Source organism: Talpa europaea (genome assembly GCF_964194135.1).
Source record: "Talpa europaea genome assembly, chromosome: 16".
Classification (NCBI taxonomy): Eukaryota; Metazoa; Chordata; class Mammalia; order Eulipotyphla; family Talpidae; genus Talpa; species Talpa europaea.
This window is the reverse complement of record NC_140084.1, coordinates 1,459,876-1,482,246: the sequence shown is the minus strand read 5'-3', so window position 1 is coordinate 1,482,246 and position 22,371 is coordinate 1,459,876. Positions and strand designations below refer to the sequence as shown.

The following is a 22,371-nucleotide window of genomic DNA, read 5'->3' as shown; positions in this document are numbered from 1 at the left end:
GTGAACACTGGTAACAGCAGGATCAGGTGATGCACCACCTGAGAGTGGTGACCACCGTTGAGGGCACTGGGAACATGGAGGTGACGTCCCCGTCTCATGCTGCAGGTGGCATGAAGATGCTGTCAGGTGTGGCTGTGTTTGCCTGGAATGCAACATCAGGCAAAAGCTGAAAGAGGATGGCCAGCACCTAGGGGGCCGACGTCTGCCCGCCAGCCGCTAAAGCTTTGCAGGAGGCCAGCGTGGTCTTCTCTGGGCAGGGGCCAGGCTCCTGGGCCTGGGGCTCCTGGGCCGGCCGCTTTGTTGCTTGGGCCTCCCGACCACTGTCAGCAGCTCCTGGCCGTGCTGGGCGTGCGGCTGTGACGAGAGGGGTGGGCTGTGACATCGTGTCCGGCTTTCTCTTCCCAGGATGTGTGACCGCAACGGCGGGCGGCGGCTCCGGCAGTGGCTGATTGAGCAGATCGACAGCGGCATGTACCCGGGGCTGATCTGGGAGAATGATGAAAAGAGCATGTTCCGGATCCCGTGGAAACACGCTGGCAAGCAGGACTACAACCAGGAGGTGGATGCCTCCATCTTCAAGGTACAGAACCCGCCTCCCCAAGCCCACGCAGCCGCTACCTTCCGCGGGGCCGGTGGAGGGGCGAGGGGTGGCCTCACTGCCCCCGTTGGTGAGGGGCAAACACTGGTGCCGAGCGCCCTTCCACAGTCGTTACCAGGTGGCCTCGTATCAGTCATGTGACTCCACCACGTTGGAGGTCGTTCCTCCGACGACCTTTTCCCCGGGCACGCTCTCCACCCACGCCCCATTGCTGTGGAAAGACAGCTTCGCGAGGGCCTCGGAGAGACCTCTCCCCCGGCCACTGTCCAAGTCCCACTTAGAATTCCGGGAGAGATTTGCGTCTTCCTGCTGGCCAGGCGGGTCTACTCTGACAAGAAGGCCGCCACCTGTTCTCGCTCCTGGGGCCGGCTGGTGGGGTGTCTAAAACTAGTGCTCCCTCCCTAGAGGGTCCCGAGCACCCAGGCGTGGAGGGCTTGCGGTTCTGTTCCCCTTCTGCACCCTGGTAGCCGGGCCCGCTGAGCTTGCTCTGTGCCTGGCCAGGCTCTCGGGTTCTGCTTGGTTTCCTGTCGCATCGCCCTGGGGGCAGGTGCCTTTCTCGACCTGGTGCCAGAGTGGCCCCGGGGGAAGAAGTGGCTGGTTCCAGCTCCCAGTTCCTAGATGATGAAGCTGGCGTTCGAGCCTGGGCAGCCCACCCCTGAGTCCTTGCTCCCTCCCAACCCCAAGCAGGCAGAGCCCGCCTGGGCAGCACCCTATGTGATGCTCTCGATGCTCAGCCAGGGCTGCCCGTGTTCCGACACCAAGGGACACAATGACAGCCCATTAAATCCCAGTCCCCGAACAGAACAGAATGTAAATCAGCCATTCTTGACTTAAGTGGCTCTTTAGCCCCTCAGGGTCTGTCTGAAGTCTGCGAGGCCTCACACCCTTGCATATTCTCCTAAGCCTGGAGTCTGGGTCTCTAGTCTCTTGGAGACCGATGCGGGTTGCAGGCTGTCTCCAGGAGAAGTGGGCGCATGCAGGCCTTGCTCACTCCCCTCCCTGCGAGGACCCGCGTGCCCACCACGATGCTAGGGCTGGGCCGCCTGTCTCCTTCTCGGAGTTTTGTGGGCTCTGCTCTCATTCACTTGTAGGGTTTTGCCTCTGGCATCAGGGTCAGTTTCTTGGGAAAACTTGGCTAAGTTTAAACTGTGCCCAGTTAGTTGGGAGTGTAGGTTCTAGATGCTGACAGCCCAGATTTCCTCAGCCCTGGCTGGTGGGACACAGACAGCTCTTGTGGGCGTCCCTCTGAGCACTGCAGGGTGCATTGCAGCATCCCTGGCTACCCCTGGCTACTCCCCGAGTCCTACCTGCGACCTCCAAAAACGTCTCTGACGTTGCCAAATGCCCCCTCCCTGGGGGGTATACCCCCCTGCTCGTTCCTGTGGAGGCCCCTCTAGGAGCTGCCCATGACCAGGACAGAGGTTTAAATGGTGGTGTGGGGTGCAGGGAGAGCCCAGGGGCTGGACAGGCCCTGTAGGACCCGCCTGTGGCGCTCCCTTCACCCTCCCCCTGCTTCCACCTCTGCTCTAGGGAGAATGAAATCAAGCCCCAGATTTATGTGTCTTATGCAACGTTCCTCCCAGCATTTCAACAGCCTGGAGAAGAACGTGCAAGATTTCCAGGGCTTTCTTTCCGTTGATTACGCAGTCGCCAGTGTGGCAATCTGAAATGAGTCTACAATCTCAGCAGGAATGGGGGCAGGAGGGGCACATGGTGTCCGCTTGGAGCTGGGGCCATGAGGTCTGTGGGGGAGACACCCCCCGCCCCCTGCCAGTGAGATCCCGAGGGAAGAGCCTGGTGGGCTTGCCCGCCTGCGCCTCCGTCCTCTGGGGCACACCTGGTGCTGACCCGCTGCCGCCGCTGCTGGAGGCCATCAGCAGTCTGGCCCCGGCCGGCCCCGTTTTGTTTCAAACAATCAAAGACCTTTTGCACGTCTGTGAGTGAAGAAAATGGTGCTCGCCTGCCTTGGGCGCGGGTGGTCAGATGGTGCTGCCGCCGGTGGCCTTCGTCACGGCAGCAGCCCGCGCTCGGTGCGTCCGGGGCATTTCGGGTCCTGAGAGCAGCTCGTGGTCATTCTTACAGAGTGTCCCCCTCCTCCAGGAGTGCAGGGGGATCCGGTGACTGAGGGCTGGTGCCCAGCGGCTGCCCAGCCCTGGGGGGAGTGCATGTTCACTTAGTGGCTCCGGTGTTTAAAATTCAGCAGCCCCCAAGGAAACAAACTAATAGTGTTAGATTCTTGAGACTCGAGCAGAGGCAGCCCTGTCCAGAGGCCGTGCGGCTGGCGGCTGGAGCCCGGCAGCCAGGAGGCTTGGGCCCGATGGAGCCTTTGCAGCATGGCGGCTGCTGTCGGGGCCCCGGGGGCTCTCTGCTCTGTCTCATGTGAGCTCTGGAAACACCTGGGGAGAGAGTCCTGCCATGTTGACGAGAGCTGGCTACCCCCGGAGGAGATGCAGCCTGGGGCACCTCCTCAGCCTGGGCCTGGCTTGGGTGTGGGGGTGTCCTGGCTTTCTCCTCCAGGTAAGTGGGGGTGAACCGGTGACCCTGGCAGCGCTGGGGCCAGTGTGCTCCGGGCCGTGCTCCCGCCGCACACGTGTGACATGGGCCAGCCGGGCTCTCTGGTGGCAGGAGCTGTCAGTTTTCCCTGCTGGGGACACTTGGCAATGTTTGCAGACACTTTTGGTTAACACAATGGGCGGTGGTTCTGGCATCTAGGGGGTAGAGGCCAGGGATACTTCTTGGTGTCCAGCCATGCGTCGGACAGCCCCCACCACAAAGAATGATCCCACCCCACACCTCAGTCGTGCCGAGGCGGAGACTCCAATTAAAGTAAGAAAACACAGAAATTACTGTCCAGCGTGCACGTGGGTAGTGCTTACCTTTCTTTGAAAAGAAAAAAAAAATCAATCCAGGGCCTGTGGTGCTGCGAATGAATAATGAGAGTAAAAGAAAGAAAGGACTGAAGATTATTTGCTTCAAGAAATAGCTCTAACGGGGGCTTTGCAGCTCTGTCAGGAAAGGAAACAGTCATTCCTCATTAATGGGAACGTTCTTCCAATTTCTTCATCTCAGGCGGAGGTGCAGAACCCGAATGCAGGGTGCCCCAGGGGAGAGGGCACCCAGGGGAGAGGGCACCCAGGGGAGAGGGCACAGGCACTGATGTGACTGGCCCAGCCTCCGTGCCCGTGGGAGGGGACAGCAGGCGTCCTCCGGAGGGAGCTGTCGCTCAGCCTCCTGGCCACCTCCGGCAGTGTGCTGGGATGCAGACTCCCAGGCCTACCCACACCTGCTGCGCGAGCATCTTAATGGGCAGCACCCAGGAGTGGTCTTCACTAGGTCCCCAGGGGCTGGCGCTAGTGTTGGCTTGACCTGGTGAGGCTCTGCTGGCTTGGCATCAGGATTGTGGCCGCTAATCCCAGGTGCAGGACTTGGGAAGGTTACTTGAGAGCTGCATTTTCCTGAAGGGGGCTGAGAGTTCCCTCCAGACCTCGTGTTATTTTAGGCTGGAAGATGTATCTGCTTTTGCCTAAACCCGGAGGTTATTTTCACCCCATGGGAGTTACCTCCTAATGGGTGTGTCTGCATTTTGAAATCTCAAAACTGTGCCATTTACACATTTGATTAAAAAAAAAATACTGCGTCATTCTACATTTCGACTCTATTTCCAGCTTTGAATTTCTGGTCCTAATTCAAATGGTAAGGTTTGGTCAGAAAACAGAGCTGTGAAAAACAGCGGAGAGGAAAAATATTTCCTTGCGTTTGAACAGTGCCCAGGGCTGGTGGAGTGTGTGTGTGTGTGTGTGGGGGGGGTGGGGGTGGAAGGAAGGGGCAGCTGGAATAAATACCCCAATGCAAAACAAAATGTCTATAAAAATCGCAGGGCAGTGGATGACCACACTGAGGGTTTTTTCAAGTGTTCCCTTTTCATGGCAAATTTTAGCCAATTTGAAAAAGCAAAAAATTGTTGTTTGTTTTGAACATTCTAGTGAAACCATGTGCGACTTCCTCTCTGTGATACTTGACCTCAGGCTTTTCCTGACCCTCCGGTCCAGCGGAGGATTTGCCAAGAGACATACCGACACGTGTGTTTACATGTGCATTGGCGGGGTGGGGGGGCCTGGATTCGAATCCCGGCTCAGCTGGGCCGTCTCGCAGGAGCCACTTCCCAGCTTGGGGGCTTTTGCCATCTGTCGGGGGAAGTGGTCTGCTTCAAGTGCCGAGCTCTGAAGTTCCCTGGGTGGGAGCCGATGGCCAGAGAAGCTGCAGGAGAGCAAGGGTGTTCGGGGTCCTGGCCGTGGCAGCGTGGCCTCACTGTGGAGGGGCAGCCGCTGCGAGTGTAATGTGCTTCTCTTCCTTCCTCCAGGCCTGGGCAGTCTTTAAAGGGAAGTTTAAGGAAGGAGACAAAGCTGAACCAGCCACTTGGAAGACGAGGCTACGCTGTGCCTTGAACAAGAGCCCAGATTTTGAGGAAGTGACAGACCGGTCCCAGCTGGACATTTCCGAGCCATACAAAGTTTACCGCATCGTCCCCGAGGAAGAGCAAAAATGTAACTATCCTTTGGGCTCACTGCCCGGCAGAGGCTGCCCGGCTCATAGCCCCGCTGCAGAGTAGGGTCTGGGCGGAGAGTGACCGCCCACAGGGCCTGGGGCGAGTGGTTCCAGCTAAACAAAGCATTCGCCTTTGTATAAGATACGTGGAGAGCTTTTTCCGCTGACCTCACCCTCCATCTGCTGACCAAGTGGCAGCTTCCAGTTGCTCGAGCCCAGGCGCCAGTGGGGGGAGGTGGGCGGGAGGGGTGGCAGCGGGCTGGGCTCGCTCCTCCTCCAGCCAGGGACACGGTGTGGGGCTGCCCTGGGGCTCAGTGACAGGGGCGGGTAGGAGCAAGGATCCCTGACAGCATGGAGGAGGAATTCCCTTTGTTTTCTAGAAACTTCCCTTCAGCGGGGGGTGGGGGGGTAACGAGGTGGATAAAGAAAGGATGGCTTTCAGGGATTGAGTCAGGCTCACGGACGAAGTTACAGAGGGCGGCAGCGTTGGCTCTGTGGCTGGAGGTCAGGTGTCCGGAGCCTGATCCATGCTGGGACATGGTAGTTCCCGAAGTCTCTGAGGCTGGAAAGTCCCAGTAAGGCGTCTATGGGGAGGCCGAAGCGGGGACAGCAGAACCCTGTCTCTGGGCAGATGTGGTCGGGCGGCCTCAGATCTTCTGCAAAGTGGCTTGCTGGGCAGCCCAGCCAGCCGAAGCGGAACTGGCAGGTGACCCTGACTTGTTTATAGCACGGAAGCAGCCAGCATCACCTGCAAAGGAGCTATTTAAGGAGCAGCAGGTTCTCGGGGTGGCTGGGGTGGGGGAGCCTGTATTTGCATAATGTTTAAATGGACTTGCGGTCCTCTGTACTTCAGTGGTTCGCAAGCTATGTTGGGGGGTGCCCTGCCTTGCCTCCCCACACCCTCCACTTCCCCCATCCCCGGCTATGTGGATTCTTAACTCTATCAAAATGGAATCACAACTCAGTCAGGATGAAAGTGTGGGGGGATTGCATAGATCATTGACCAGTGAACCCCAATAGTCACCTTCCTGGGTTGTAGCACCTCCCACAGTCAAGGGCGAATACTGGCCAGGAAAAGGTGGGGGTGGTGTGCCTCATCCAGAGTGCTGTCTGTGCTCGCACACGTGCTTTTGGGCCGTTCCGGGCAGGCCTGGCTGGATGGCCAGGGGTGTGCGTGGCCTGTGTGTGCACAGATGTGTGTGTGTATTTGGGAAGGCCAAAAAAAGATTTCCTGTCAATTGACTTAGAAAAAAAAAGACCCTAACCTGCAGGCACCCTGTGCCAGGAAGTCTGAGTGTCTTCACACGCCCCCGCTGCTGGGCTGAGCCTCTGTAGGACGCTGGGCACAGAGCACACCCCCCCACAGATGGAGAGACCCACCTGCCCTCTGTGCCCCGAGTGGGCAACCACAGGCAGCTTCTCTCCGACCCTGCCGATCTGATGACTGCAGAAGCCTGGGAAGAACAAGCCGGCCTCCTCAGCAGCGGGGACGCTGGCTGACTTCCTTCCCTCAGCTCAGCAGGCTGATGGCAGTGGCGGAGCTCCAGTGCCACTGGTCATGTGTGTCTGCTTCTCTGCAGACAAGCTCGGCGTGACGACTCCCGGCTGTGTGAACGAGGTCACGGAGATGGAGTGTGGGCGCTCCGAAATCGATGAGCTGATCAAGGAGGTGAGGGGGCGCGTCGGGGCCCTGCAGGTCCTCTGGCGCCCTGCCGGGGCCTCAGGCAAGGGCCTCCACCTGGCAGAGGGGCAGGGATAGGGTTCACCAGCTCAGCCTCCCCACGGGTCCCCACATGCACCCCCAGGACTTGGCTGCCAGCTCCAGGTCATGGGGCTTCCTCGGTGTCTAAACTTTTCATATTTTAAACAGCTTCAATCACAGTTGTTTAAAAGAGCGTCGTGATTCCCCAGCCTTCTTAGGCTGTGAGCAAAGTGTCAGCTTGCCCGGCCTCTTGGCTGTGTGCAACGTGGGCGCCACCCTGGCTGCAGGGGCTGGCAGGCGACGGTCTCCTCCTTGCAGCTTTTGGCCCTTAGTGGCCAGAAAGCAGAACTGGAGCCCTCGGCATCGCGCGTGGGCTTGTGGCTGACAGGCCTGACGTAGAGGCTCGGTGGGCTTGCCGTGGGAGAACGTGGTGGTTTTGGAATACGACCTTACCTCCCAGGGTGCCCTTTTCTTCCATGCTCAGCCCCTCAGCTTAAATCCATCAGTTCTTGATGGATTTAACACGCTGGCTGCTGTCTGGCTACCATAATCCTACCCAGCCCTCGGAGAAGGTGGTGGTGGGGCTGGAGAAATTCTTAATGACCCGTGCGTGGGGACAGCAGAACCCCGGTGAATGGCTTGGCTGTTGGAGAATGCAGACAGACAAAGGCACTTTCCTGCTTTTGGGCTTCTGGGCAGCCTCTGGCAGTGGACCGAGGGACCTCTGGGCTCTGTGTCTCCCTGACAAGGTCAGGTTTTACATCCCAGGCCTTTCTGATGACTCCGCCGAGAGAGTGAGAAAACGGGCTGGCGCCTGCTCCTGGGAAGGCGGCCTCCAGGGTGCTTCCTGCTAGGACTCTCCTGCCTCTTTCATGGAATGGGTCGGAGACTGAATACCTGGACATAGCACATCGAGGGAGACTGCTGCAGTGGGCAGTGGCTTCAGAGTCCCCGAGCGCGCCTACCCCGCCCGGCAGCTGAAGGGTCTGCCGCTGGGTTTTGTAACAGGCACTTCCAATGACCAGGCCAGGAAACTTGTCAGGGATCCGGGGGAGGGTCACGTGCCGTGATCAATAAGCCTGGTGGGGTTACTGGCTGGAGCTTTCCAGATGCAGACTATCCTTTGGTCTCGTGAGAGGTGACAGTGTGCCTTTAGTTGAGTGTAACCCTTTCGTCTTGGCCCAGCCCTCCGTGGACGACTACATGGGGATCGTGAAGAGGAGCCCGTCCCCCCCGGAGGCCTGCCGGAACCCGCTCCTCCAGGACTGGTGGACACAGCAGCCCAGCGCAGGTGAGGTGGGCAGCTGGGGGCGTGGTGCTGCCAGAACCCCTCTTGTGCTGAAGGTAGCAGCTGAGCCAGAGAGGTGCCACTGGCTCCCACCCCGAGGGCTGCACCCCCCGTGCCCTGAGCCCCACTCACATTGCCCCGCTAGGAGGGTCACTGCCTGCCTCTGGGAAGGTCGGGGGAGCCGTGGTGGTGAGCAGGAGGCTGCTTGGCCCCACTTGCCAGACCCTGGGCTCCACATCAGTGACCCGGCCAGTCTCTCTGGACACCGAGGCTGGCCCTGGCACCTGTGGGGAGGGAGCACAGGCCAGAGGCAGGTCCTGGTCTGGCTCCCATGTTGGGAAGTGCAGCTCTTAGTGCAGACTCAGCTGCTCACCTGTAAAATGACGCCTGCCCCCGGGGGGGGGGGGGTCACCCTTTTATTCACCTCTTTATTCGCATCTGCTGACTTCTCCTTACTGCTTGAAGTCACCTTCCACGAGCAGCAACCTTGGCTTCCTCCCTCGACCTTTTCACTCCCTGTGTCTGTGGGACACCAGGAGGTGACCCCAGCTCAGGTGCCCTGAGGTGGCCACAGCATGGGCCCTGGGCGAGCCCTCAGCCAAGCGAGCACAGCTTGGTGCTGCAGCAGCACCTTGGGCACGTAGCTCCCCTCCCAGGCAAGCCAGGCCAGCCCTGGATGAGGGGGGAGAACAGTCCAGCCCTGTTTCAGAAGTAGTCCCTGGTGGGAAGGAAACGGCCCCACAGGGCCACACTGCCACGAGGCCGGCATCCCGCAGACAGAGGAGGCTGCCGTCCCTCCCACCGCGGCTGGGTTGAGGTCGGTTTATGAGACCTGGGTCTCTGAACTGTGCCCTGAGGAGGCCACAGCGGCCCCTCCAGCATGCCATGCGAGCTTCTGCTCAGAGAGGGAAGGCGGGGTCACCTCCTGCGCATCAGCTGCTGCCTCTGACCTGCTTTTGTCTTGCCCCGGCAGGCTTGCCGCTGGTGGCGGGGTACGCGGCCTACGACCCGCACCATTCAGGTATGCACGGGCCCTCGGGTGGGCAGCGGGCATGGGCGTCTCTGAGGGCAAGGTGGGGAGGGCCGTGTGGACGAGCACAGCTTGGTGTTGGAAGTGAGGAACCCAGTCTCATCGTTTGGCTCGGGAGCCCGTTCTTGGCCAGAACCAACGGACAGACCCCGGGAGCACTCTGCGGGCCAGCCACATCCCAGAAAGAGCGTGGCCAGGCCCGCCCAGGGCCCAGCTCTGCCCTCTCGTGCTGGGAGCCTCAGGCTCCTCGGGGCAAAGTGGGACCAGTGACAGCCGTCATGGGAGTGTCGTGCAGACTCAGCGCGGTGTTACGTGGCGGGGCGGGGGCATGGACATCACCAGCACCGGTCTCCTTGACCCTCTCCCAAGCCCTGTGGGTGGTGGTGAGGCTGTGGGCTGGCGGCGGGGGCGACAGTACGGTGGTGGCAGGACTGCGTGCGCCCCGGGCGCAGGGTCCAGGCTGAGGGCCTTGGGGCCCGTCTCGTCTCCCTGGAGCAGCGTGGGGTGGGGGTGGGGGGCAGCTGTCATATAGCTGTGTTCCGGCCTGAGCGTGGCCCAGGCTTCCTGTCCCTGCTGCCCGTGTTGGGCCGAGGTGGCCCGTTTGCTGGGCGTGTCTGATTCCTGTTGGACGTGGCTGGTCTCTGCCAGTGGCCCCTGGAACTTACCTTTAGACCCTCGATGACATCTCCAGAGAGAAGGAAACCAGGAGCTGCCGTGGCCCGTGGAAACGCCTGCCTGACTCACTAGTATCAGCAGTATCAGGGCTGGGCCCGGGCCACCTGGTGCAGAGGGAAGCCGGGCTGCGGGAGAAGTGCCTGGAGACCAGGGGGTGGGGTCGGGGTGGGGGGCAGCTCTCCCTCCAGCTGGGGAGTGACCTCCTCGGAGGTCTGCTTCGCCGATTGAGGAGACAGAGGCTTAGAGGTTAAATTGCTCCCACGTCACACAGCTAGTAAGCGCATGCTGGGTTCAAACCCAGGCATCTAACTTCCAGCCTGCCCGAGGTCATCTGCCCTGGGCAGCAGCCGTACTCAGCAGGCCCAGCTCCGGAGGCCCAGGGCCATGGGACTCGGCCTTTGACCTGCTTACCTCTGGGCCGTGGGGAGTCTGCTGACTGATGCTTTCTGGGGCCATGGGACTGTGGCATCTGGGTGAGAGAGGACATAGCTGGGGGAGGAAGTTTGCCGGGTTAGCCCAGGGCTGTCTTAGCACACGGTGAACGAAGCTATTCATGGCCACAGCCTCCTGCAAAGAGAGTCCTAAAACATCTGGCAGGTGTGGGCTTCTTATCGCTGTCATTTCCCACACACAGTGTGCACACACCCCTCTCGTTAATGAGTTGCTCTCGGGGACCCTGTTCTTCCCCCTGGTCTCGGTCACGTGACCGTAAAGGGGGCAGGGGAGCGGCGACGGGGAGGCGCAGGGGTTGTGGCAAAGTAGAGACGTGGCCCTCTGGCCTCAGGGCGCTGGGGCTCTGTGGCCTTGTAAGTCCAGCCAGGCTCCATCCTCCCGTTTTTCTAGAGAGACCTTCCCATGTGAAACTCTGGCAACGAACCCGAGTTAATGGCACTGCGCTGCGCGGGTGGATTCACACATGCCACGGCGGCGTCAGCTGTGCCCTGGGCCGTGTCCGATGATTGGGGTGAAGGGCAGTGCTTGGGCTGACGGTGTGGCTCATGCTCAGGGACACGGGAGCAGGGCGGCCTGCCGGCCGGGGACAACCACTTCCCACCTAGCCGTGTGCCGTCGAGTGCAGGTGCACTGCCTGCCTTTGCTGGGGTTTCCTTACCTGGTAGTCTCTGCCGCCAGGGGTGGTTGTGAGCATTAAATGTGCTACTAGGGCTGCAGCACGGGACAGGGTAGGCCAGGCCCTGCAAGTTACCACTCCAGGAGGTGTCTCCGTGCCACTCATCTTGTCCTGCTACCCCAGTTCACTTAGTATCTGCTCAGACAGGGCTCCCATTCCGAGCCAACACCCCAGCTCCTGCAGTCCTCGCATCCACCCAGCAGGTGGCCACTGTTTTTGCCACTTGCAGGTGGGAAAACTGAGGCCTGGAACCCTGAAGCTGTCTGCCGGGTTGTTCAGCTGGGATGACGTGTCAGGCGGCATCTTTTCTGGGCCACTCCCATGGTCAGACCAACTACTCACTGGCCGGCCTCGAGGGCCTGCAGGGCAGGGTGGCCGTGGGCCCATTGAACGGGGAGGACTGACCTGATGTGTTTCTCCTTCCTGGTCTCACTCTGCCCTGGAGTCAGTGGGCCACGGCCTAGCCCCTCCCAGCTCGACCCTGCTCTGAGCCAGAGCCTTCCTGTGGCCATGCAGGCACCCTGCCCGGCCCTTATAGGAGATAAGGCCTTGGCCAGGATGGGGCCAAGGGGCGACTGGAGCTCTTCCTTCATGTGGGACGAAGTCCAAGGTGCCGGGAGTGGGGGAGGTGGGACGTGTGGAGTCACAAGGTCGTGCAAATGTTAAGGGAGGGTGGGAGGGTGGAGAGCGGCCATGACAGCTGCGGGGTCAGATGTGGGCGCTGCTGCTCACCTCTACTGGGCGGCCCCATGGGCCTCGGTGTCCCCCAGTGTCGGGTCAGTGAGGCAGGCAGCGCACCTGCCACCCCGCACCTTCCCAGAGTGCTGTTAACTGCCGCGCAGAGCGGGCCTGTGGCCGTCAGCGGGAGTCTTGCAGTCTGACCGATGCAGGGCCAGGGCCAGGGCCAGGGCCAGGGCTGGGGTGGGAGCTCAGTGAAGCTGAGGTCACGGCACCCCGACGGCTGCCCAATGGTCGTGTGGGTGGTGCCCAGCACAAGCCCCCTGGAGGGGCCCGGGGCGCCAGGCTTACTCCCATGGGATCTGCAAACTGCTGCGTCGGCGGCCTTCCCTGGAGGCGCGGAGACCCACAGTGGCCTTTCACGCTGGGAATCCTTGGTTCCTCAATTGTTCGTGTATTTGCACACGTGATTTCCAGAAGGGGTGTGTGAAGTTCTCCAGAACACCTAAGGGGTCCAGGCACACAAAGCTAGGCACCATCTCTCCTGGAGGAAAGGACTGTGGGCAGGAGGGGCTGGGACATCCCCCCTCCCGCAGCTGCCAACCCACCGCTCTCTTTCCTGCAGCCTTCTCCCAGATGGTCATCACCTTCTACTACGGGGGCAAGCTGGTGGGCCAGACCACCACCACCTGCCCCGAGGGCTGCCGCCTGTCCCCCAGTCAGCCAGGCCTGCCCAGTGGCAAGCTGCTGGGGTCTGAGGGCCTGGAGCTGGTGCGCTTCCCGCCGGCCGACACCATCCCCAGCGAGCGGCAGAGGCAGGTGACGCGGAAGCTGTTTGGGCACCTGGAGCGTGGGGTGCTGCTGCACAGCAGCCGGCAGGGCGTGCTGATCAAGCGGCTGTGCCAGGGCCGCGTGTTCTGCAGCGGTAACGCCGTGGTGTGCAGGGACCGACCTAACAAGCTGGAGCGGGACGAGGTGGCCAAGGTCTTCGACACCAACCAGTTCCTCCGAGGTAGCTGCCCGTCGCCTGCTGCCCCTGCTTAGTGGCCACCCTCCTTCCTGCCTGAGCCCTCTAGGTGTGGCCTAGGGTGGGGGAGGTGTTGGGATCCTGCTGTGCCCTCCTTCCCTGATCCCGGGGACATCTCTTGTGTCGTGACCTCCCCGCTTATGAAATGAGGTGCCGAGCCCCTGCCTTTCTCTGGGACTGTTGGCTGTCAGGGGAATAAGGGCAGCTCTGTGGAGGATAGTGCCTGTGCCCGGGGTGGGGTGGCTGGAAATGCAGGCAGGCCACCCCAGGCAGGGCCCTGGGACTGTGCATGCACTTGGAGCTGTGCTCCCCTCGCACACCGCTCTTCAGAACCAGCCTGTGGACACTTGATCAGGACCCCACCCTGGTCGGGGCCCCCGAGAAGGGCAGGATGTTGAAGGTGGCCTCACCCCCTCCAGTGCTGTGCGTCTGCTCCCTTCTTGTGCCCCAGAGCTCCCGCTCCTCTCAGTAAAGGTAGTGGCCTGGAGCCCATGTCAGATCTCTCTAGCCACTGGCCTGACGGATTTGAGGAGGCTTCCTGGAGGAGGCCCCGAGAGGGCGGGTGGTGTCCTGTGTGTGCGCGCGTGTGAAGAGAGGGATGGTGAGACCCGAGTGGCAGCTGCTCCCATGTCTTCCAGAGCTCCAGCAGTTCTACAGCAGCCAGGGCCGGCTCCCTGACAGCAGGGTGGTGCTGTGCTTCGGGGAAGAGTTTCCAGACATGACTCCTTTGCGCTCCAAGCTCATCCTCGTGCAGGTAAGAGTGGGCAGCTTCAGCACCTGGAGCAGAGCTCCTGGTCCCCACCTCAGGACCTGTTTCATCCTTGGGCTGGAGAATGGGCAGCAAGGACTGCGGTGCTCCACCTGCGTGCAGAGGCAGGCCTGGGCCAGACCGTCACGGGGGTGTGGTGGGTGGGGGAGAAGCAGATTCTTGCCGCCTTTGAACCTCTTCTCATGCTCCAGGGTCCCCATCGGCTTTGTGGTTTTTTCCCTTTTTTGTTTGACTTTTTTTTTTTTTAAGAAGAATGCCACCTATTCAGTTTCCTTAAGTTCTTAGTGACAGATTTAGGCTTTAAGGGCCCTTATTTCACTCTAGTCAAAGGAATGAAACTAATGGTGGAATCTGGACACTGGCGGGCCAGGCTGGGAGAACGTACCTGGCCGGGCGTCTTTGCAGGAACACTGCTCGCCCTCTCTTGCGTCTGGCTCGTCCGGGTTCCTCTGCTGCGGGCTTGCGTGGCGGCTCTGAGTGCCGCTTTGGGTCAGGGGAGTCAGAGAACCTGGCTAGGCTCCAAGGAAGCCCCACCGCCCTCCTCTCCCCCCTGACCACGTGCGCGCCCCATTAGGTGGAGCAGCTGTACGTGCGGCAGCTGGTGGAAGAAGCTGGAAAGGGCTGCGGGGCCGGCGCCCTCCTGCAGTCCGAGGAGCTCCAGGCAGACCAGGTCTTCCGGGTGTTCCCCGACGTCTGCGCCTCACACCAGAGACCCTTCTTCAGAGAAAACCAACAGATCACAGTCTAAGAGCCTCAGGCACCCCCCCGCCGGCGTCTCGCGTGCTTCATCACAGTCACTGTTGCAATGGCTTCCGGGCGCGGCCCCCTCCCGCCTGGGCCGGTGCCTTCCTCTGCTCTCGATGTCGGAAGGGCAGCTCCGAGCACCTGACTTCAGAAGCAAGGGGTACGCTTCTGCCGTGGACATGCAAATGCACACCAGCCCGTCTGACCGCTGGCAGGATCACCCCAGAGGAAAGGTCCATTTCGAGCATTTCCCCAAGTTACGGTCCATCCCTGTGTTGCTGTCAGCGCTCTGGGGTCATTGAGACTTCCAGAGACTCAGCGTTCAATGTTGCTAGCAAGCTGCTGCTTCCCGTACAGAGACGTGGGGTCTATTATCGAGTTGTGGGCCCAGAGCTGGTTTAGCTGTGGGCCTGTTAGCTGTGGGCCTGTCGATTGATGCAAAATGCCTTTCTATCTTGAAACATGTTAATGAGAGTTAAGACGACCTAAGAGCCCAGCTCCCTTGTGTCCATGGAAGCAGAAGTCCTGGCTTGTTGGAAGGATGTGTGCCCAGCGCCGGGGGACAGCCCGTGGCCAGGCGAGCTGGTGCCATTTCGTGTCAGATGCTGAAAACATCCCCTCTGGCTTCGCTGCCGGGAAACTTAGAGGAAAATGGGACTGTTTTCATTTCAGTTATTAAATTGCCAGCGAGACCTCTCTTTTCTTTTTAATTTTGAATCTTATAGAAATATTTGTACTTTAATTATTCTATCGTAAACTGCTTGAAATCTCTTGATTTTTAAAGTGGGCAGGATATAAACCACAAGTGACAAGAAATAGCTGTGACTGCGCGGGCATTTGGGTGATTCTTGCATCCAGCCAGCCCGTCCTGCTGCCGGGCGTGTTGAGTTGTGGGCGGGGGCGGCGGACTGGGGAGTGGGGTGAGTCATGCTGGCTTCTGTCGACCCCTGGGCCTGGGGTGGATGGTGGCAGGGAGAATGGTTCCCCTCAGACTTCTTGGGACTCCTCAGCTTTAGGGCGGCCCCACCCCACACCGCACTGCCTGGCCCAGCAGAGAGCGGGATTCCCTGGGGGGCGGTCCCTGGAGAAGCCCCATGATCATCCGGCAGGAACTTACCCCTTTACTAGCACGTCAGTGTGCAGCTCCTGCCACGAGGGGTTTACCCTAAATTGTGACACTGATCAAAGACAGCCGGTAGGAGACGAGGAGGGAGTTCACGTGTAAGGGCCGGGCAGACCCCCATCCCACAGGCCTGCCAGTGGGGCGCAGTCACCTCCAGACCATTTTACCATCACTTCCATGGTTGAAAAGCACTTGAACATTTTTTTTCTGAGAAAAACCTGTATTTGTTAGAATGGGGTGCCCCTTATTCAAGTCTGTGCACCCTGGTGATGCCCAGAGACTCCCAGACTGGCAGCGTGTGTGTGTCCACTGCCTTGGGGGTCTCCCTCCCCGCCTGTGCTGGGCCTGTTGATTTGGCTGTGCCAGTCGGTGTAGACATCAGGTGGATTTGGGGTCTGGAGAAGGGCCTGCTGTATCCTGGGGAGGGGCGGGGGCGTCTTTTCTCTTCCTAACCCAGCCTGCTCACCACCACCCCTACTTGGAGTCTCACACGCAAGGACAGGCAGGGGCTTCGCCTGGCCACCATCACCCTGTGAGGAGGGAGCCAGGCTGGGGACTTGGGGGCTAAGCTTGCCCCAGCTCAGCCAACCTGGCATCTTAGAAACCCTGAGTGTCTGAACGAACACCAGAAATGCCTGCGGGGCCCACTCATTCTCCCTGTCGCTGCTGCTGCTGCTGCTGCTGCGCGCTGATGTAGGCACAGCCCCGGGACTGCCTCACAAGGTGCCTCCCCAAGTGCTTGGACTCGCGGGGACTCGGGAAACTCCAGCCACAGCGGCCGTTTCCTTGGGCCCACGAAGCAGGCGGTACATTTAAAGGACACAAGACCTGTCTTCTGAAATTCTCGTCTCCTGCTCAAATGGCTCTAAGGCATACGTCTTTCATATGCTCAATGAATATTTATTTTTGTATCCACTGGAAAGATATATCAATCTTTTTATTCTTTGTTAAAATAAATGCCTTTTTAAAGATTTATTTATTTATGCATATAAGAGCTGGGGTGCAGGCCAGAGGCACAGGGGGTAAGAAGATTCCCCAGAGACAGAGTGGGAAGCAAAACAGGTGGATCCACTGAAATCCACTGCTGAGGGGAGCAGTGGGGAGACAGGAGAGGTCTGCTGCATCCTGTGGGTCAGCTCCCTGGCCGGGGATCGAACTCGTGCTGCAGTGGCTGCGCAGAGCTTCATAGTGCTGTGACTTAACCCCTTGCGCCACCGGAGAGGCCCCAAAATAAATGCCTTTTAAAAAGTTCACGTGTGCACTTTCTTTGAGTCCCAGTCAAATATTTCATCCTTTTCACCTGATGCTAGAACCTTTAAAAGGGGATTTCAAATGCAGTGATACTGCACTGTGGTTTGAAGCAATTTTTTGCTGATTTTTCACGCACCCCCAGAACAAAAGCGGAAAGGTGTGGAGACATGTGGCTCCCAGGGCATTGCTTTTGCGAGAGCCCGGGGCCCCTTGAGCCGATTGGTGGAGGTTGGGGGTGCGTGTGGGAAAAGCTGGAGGCTGGTGTTGGTGGCACAGTTCTGGAAGCTGCTGGAAATGGTTCAGAGGAGGGACACGCAGGTCTGCTCGTCCACACGCGATGGGGGTGTGTGTGTGTGTCCTGGGTGACGTGTCATTTATAAGTGAGGCTGAGCTGATCAGCTGCAGGGGGGCCGACTCCCGCCCTTCCACCCATCCACACGACAGTGCCTACCCTCTTCCCAGGCTGGCAGGGCCTGCAGGCTTGGGAGGACTGGACTGTTCTTATTTTTGCTCCGCTTGGCAGACTGGGGGCTGCTAGCCCAGGGGCGGGGACAGCTCAATCTGAACTTTCTCAGAAGGGGAGGCTGCCCGGCCGGCTGCTCCCAGGGAAAGCACAGCTGCCATCTTGCAGTCACTCATGCCCATCCCGAGCATGCAGCCAGGGATGGTGTGGATAAGCAAGCCCTTTGCTGTGCTGGGGGCTTGGGGCCAAATGTGTGGGTAAATAAAATCTGCTGCTCCCCAGAGTTCAGCACTCTTGGGCAGACTGTTGATAAATCCCTCCTGCGCTCAACTTTACACAGCCACCTCAAAGGGAGTGGGCCGACTGAGGAGGGGAATTCAGGGACAAGCGCTTCCGTAATACCTCCAGCATCTAGAAAATCCGAGAAGAGAGGCGAGCCTGCATTTTCTTTCTGCTTCTTTCAGTCTGGACGATTCTCTCATCTCTTCTTGTATAACCAGCTGCCCTGAAACTTAGTGGGCCAGAAACCTCTTATTTGGCTTGTGGGTTTTGCAGGTTAGAACTTAGCACCACGGCGTTACTTTTCTCTGGTCCATGATGTCCAGGCTCTTGCTTGGGAACAGCTGGTGGTGACCGAATGTGGCAGTGGGGGTGGGGGGAGTGGAATCTTCCACAGGTTTCTCATCCACAGGTGTGGCGCCTGGGCAGGGAGAGTGGGGAGGCCAGGCACAGGCAGGACTGTCATCTGGAACGTGGGCACTTGGCCCCGCCATGGAGCTCTGGCTTCCTTACAACACAGCGGCCATGGGGCACCCAGTGGTCAGAAGGGCAGTGGGGTGACTGTGACCCAGCCCCCAGCGACATTGGGCAACACTGCCACACTCTTAGTCCAAGAGTGTGGACTAAGGCGCCTGGACTCAGGAGGAGGGCCAGAGACCCCACCTCATGGTGACAGGGGTGTGAAGGAATTTACAGACACTTTTGAATGCTGCCACAGGGCCCCAGAAGCACTTTCTTTGTGACTCATGCTATTTATTTTTTCCTAATCCATCCTCTTCTTGGAAGGCCTGATTTCTTTCTGCCTATCCCCTGAAGCCTAGGCAGGTGCATGTCCCTCTCCTGCATCTTGAGGGCGTGATGCTGGATGCTTATCTTCTCCAGAACACAGCCCTTCTCTTGAGACGACTGACCATCCTCCAGCTGATTCCTGTGTGAAAAGAAACCCCTCCCCGGTGGGCATGATGGGGCAGTATAGGGAGCTTCTCAGTTAGGGTAACTTTGGCTCCCAGGGGACAGCCTTGCTTGGGGTGTTCCTGTTCCCTTCCATCCTTTTGCTCATTTGCTCTTTTGTCACCTCCAATTCCAAGGCTCTGCCAAAAATTTCATTGTGAGGACAAGAGATATAAGAAAATATCATGCCACTGGCTTTGGTTTGTGGGGCAAGGGATGTCCAGGTGGAACCTCCAGCAGTGCCCCCCGGGCTGAGTGAGAGGGGGCAGGTGGTAAAGTCCTCATGCCTGTCTCCCTGTCTGCAGGAGGCTTGTAGGGTGAAGCAAGTTGACACATGACAGTGACTTAGAACAATGCTGGCAGACGACCCACAGCTCATTCTCAGGAGCAATCATTGCTGAGAAGCTGTGCGGGTCTGGCTTGGATACGACCCCCTGTTCATCCCCCAGAAACAAGGGGGTGGTCTCAGGAAGGGCTGTCGGGGAGAAGGGATGGAGGGCCCTGTGGGACCAGGCGGGGCACAGGCTCCGGGGGTGAGGGAGGCTGGGTCTCCCTCCTTTGCCTGCTGCTGGAGGCAACTCCGGGGGCGGTCATTAGCAACGCCTCCCAGCCTGCCCCAGTGCAGGGCCAGTGGCTCTGGAGCCCAGAGCAGCCGCAGCCCCTCACGCAGGGTGGCTGCCAGAAGACGCTGGCGTGCACCGGGACAGGGAGCTGAAGGGGCGTGTGGGGTGCAGGCAGCAGAGCCCAATCCATAAAGGACTGTCATGGCTATTGTGAGGGGGAATGGGGGGCAAGGGGTGAACCTCCAGACACACAGAGACCCCCGTTCAGGGCCCAGCTCAGGCTCACCAGCCACACGTGTGTCCTTGAGGAAATCACTTTAACTTTGTCTCCTCCCCCATAAACAGGGGTGAGGACCCGCCGTGAGCACTGAAGCAAGGGCGTTTACGCGTATCACGTGAGAAAAAGTCACGATCATGACATGTTGTTAATTTTTATTTGTGATTATAATTATATTTACTGTGGATAATTGTCATTATTTAATAATTAGTAATCATTAATTACTTGATTGCCCTACATTATAATTATTTGACTTTATAAATATCTTTCGGTTGATACTGTATGATTCTAAAATACCCATGCTAACCCTGGCGTCGCTATACAAGCAGCTAAGTATTTGTAATGCACTTTCCTGTCTTGGGTGCCAGGGCAGGCCCACCAGCCTGGCGCCCACTGACTGCACCACCCACGGAGGTGCCTGGCTGTCGGGGCTTGGCTAGGCTTTGCTGGTCGGGTGACTGGTGAGTGCAGGAGGCTTCACGGGGCTCCGGTGGGGACGGCAGCAGGTGGTGGAGAGGCCGCTGTGGGACATGAGGATCTGCAGGCCCGCAGGATGGCAGAGCTCTGGGAAAAGGCACATCCAGTGCTGCCTCCCACATATCAGTCCCGCCTCACTCCCCACCCCGCTGCCCGAGTGGGCAAACCCGAGGGAAGGACGGGGCGCCTGAGAGGCGAGAGGCGCTGGAGCGGTCTGGCTGCAGGGTCGTCCTGAGTGCGTTTGGGGACTTCTCTCCACCATCCCATCTCGCAGAGACGACTGTCGCTGCCGGGGGCTCGGTTTGCGCTGGCGCCTCCCTCCTGGTGGACTGTGATGCCGGAGCTGAGTGAGCACAGTAGGACAAAGACCAGGGAGCCAGCAAAGGAGGGGCAGGTGCTGCCCTCCCCCGAGCACTGAGGGACATGAGAGTGGGTGGGTGGTAGGGCCTGGGGGAGGACGAGGCTTTTACAACTTCAGGGCTTTGCTGCGGGAAGATACCTCGTGGTTCTCAAAATGTGAAAATACAGGAGTTGGGGCCTCCCTGGTGGCGCAGCAGTTGAGCGCTGGGTTGCAAAGCTGCCCGCGGCCTCTGTGGCGCCGGTTCGATCCCCGGCTGCTCCCCTGCCACTGGAGGAGGGTCCCCCATGGCGCGCAGACCTCTCCTGCCGCCCGCTGCTCCCCTCAGCAGTGTACTTCGGTCCTTCTGCCTGCTCTGCTCCCCGCTCTGGCTCTGGTGGGTTCTCTCACCCTCCCGCGCTTCTGACTGTACCCAGTGCATGTATAAACAAAACAAACAAACAAACAAATAAATAAATAAAACATGCCTCTAAAAAAAAAAAAAAAGAAAATACAGGAGTTGATCTCTTTGGAATGACATTTGTCATGGACCTGTGTTTTGCCAGGGGGGACATTTCTGAGGTGAGCCCAGAATAAGAATCATGCTCAGAAATCAGGCGCCTGGTCTTGGCACTCACCCTCGCCGTCATCTATTTAAGGGCCAGAGGGAGTTAGAAAGAATAAAGAATCTTAAAAATATAAAGATCACCCAGACAAACACAAGCGCTTTGAGGGGAAATCAGTGTCTTGAGCAGCCCCAGATGTCGTCTCCCCACGCATTTCCCTTCCTGCAGCATCTGCCAAGCCTCTCTTCTGCCCCTCTTCCTGCTCCCTCTGTCTGACATGAGGCATTGAGCAATCCAGGCCAGTTAGAAATCCTGAGCCCAGAAATAAAGTGACTGTTGCTTGGGTGTCTTTGCTGGTTTGCTGGAGCCCCGGCAGGACAGGAGGTAAGGCGTGCGGAAGCAGATGGCCTGCTCTACTGTACATTTCAGAATATTTCAACTGCAAGATTGGCGGGGCTGTTGTGTCACTGGGTCAGACAAGGTCACAGCACAGAGGCAGGGGCTTAGGGGTCCACAGCAGGCTGGAGGGGCGGCAAGGGTGGTGTTTGCAGAGAGGGGGAAGGGGAAACGGGCTGGGAAAAGCAGCTGGATTCTGACCCTGGTCCAGCGTGCGCTGATGCAAAGGGGGAATGTATGGGCTGAGAAGTCAGTGAGACCTGAATTCAAATGTTGACTGGGTTGCTGGTTAGCTGCGAGACCCCACTCGGGGGAGGTGATGCCCCTTCTCGGAATGTGGGTCTCCTTGGCTTTGGGATGCATCACCCCACTTCACATGGTGCTGGAGGATCAACTGTCCTCACGGGGCTGTTGTGAGGATTAAGCGAGGTCATTCCACGTCAAGAGCTTCCACAAGTGTCTGGCACACAGCGAGGCTAAAGGTCAGCTGCTGGACGATTCTAGGGACAGTGAAGGTGGGAGAGCCAGTTCAGCACCGAGGTAGAGGTTTGGCATGGTGTCTCCCTGGGGGAAGGTGATATGGGCAACATCTTGGGAGACTGCTTATTGGGTGCGACCGAGGGAGCCCAGGGATCTCCAAAGTGGCCTCTCTACGGGGTGGCTGAACAGCACTGCATGGGCCTGAGCAGACATGATTCCAAAATTGTCATGTAGGCTGCCTTCCGTCACTCCAATATCCACCCCCTTTGCTTCCCGGGAGGTGGCCCTATGGACCATACACAGGTCTCTGCCCTCAGCTTTCCAGATGGGCTCAGGCAATGGAGTCCTGGTAGGAAGTCAGTGGAGGGAGGAGATTGAGGTCCGGGGGTTTGCACCCCAGTTTTTTCCCTGCATCTCCCTGTGTCCCTTGTTCCTGGGTTCCAATAACTACCCTCTCCCCTTGTCTCTTCAGGATCTGCTTTTAACAGCCAGGATTTCCATATTGTTTCTGCTGAGGCTGGGCGGAGGCCAGCACATCTCGCAAATCTGCCCACTGCCTGTTGCAAATAAAGTTTTATTGAAACCCAGTCACGCCTGTTTGTTTACATGCTGTTTGTGGTTACTTTGGTGCTATGGGACAGAGATGAGTAATTGTAACAGAGACAGCATGGCTCTCAACATCTACTATCTGGTCCTTGATGGCTAGCTTTACAGAGATGTCTGCCAACCTCTGTTTAGCCCCATGCACACCAAAGAGATCAGTCCTCTCGCAAGTCTTTTCCTTGAAGTCAGTTTGCTGGTGGCTCCCTTGGGCTCTTGGGGGACGCTCATCTGGTCAAGGTAACACCCTGTGAGGGAGGGGCTCTCATTCTCTCCACTCTGCAGACAGAGAAACGGAGGCCCAGGAAGCCAAATCACTTGTGTGAGGTCAGGCAATCTGTAAAGGGGAGTGGGGCTCACATTTAGGGGGTGCAGCTGCAGGGAAGAGTGGCCAGTGCACTCCAGTGCCTAGACAGCCTTGTT

General features: G+C 58.7%; 1 protein-coding gene across 2 annotated transcripts; it reads left to right on the top strand.

Moving 5' to 3' along the window:
• Positions 1-406: 406 nt before the first annotated feature.
• On the top strand, positions 407-14,189 carry IRF8 (interferon regulatory factor 8; the record flags this gene model as incomplete). 2 transcript variants are annotated; one of them, XM_084257751.1, is made up of 8 exons in its annotated part: positions 407-580; positions 4,959-5,142; positions 6,724-6,812; positions 8,031-8,136; positions 9,107-9,154; positions 12,271-12,657; positions 13,311-13,426; positions 14,016-14,189. In XM_084257751.1, the coding sequence occupies 8 exons, from the start codon at positions 407-409 to the stop codon at positions 14,187-14,189; spliced, it is 1,278 nt and encodes a 425-aa protein (XP_084113877.1). The 2 variants fall into 2 exon arrangements, with proteins under 2 accessions (XP_084113877.1, XP_084113876.1); XM_084257750.1 differs by having other exon boundaries at positions 8,031-8,157.
• Positions 14,190-22,371: the final 8,182 nt, after the last annotated feature.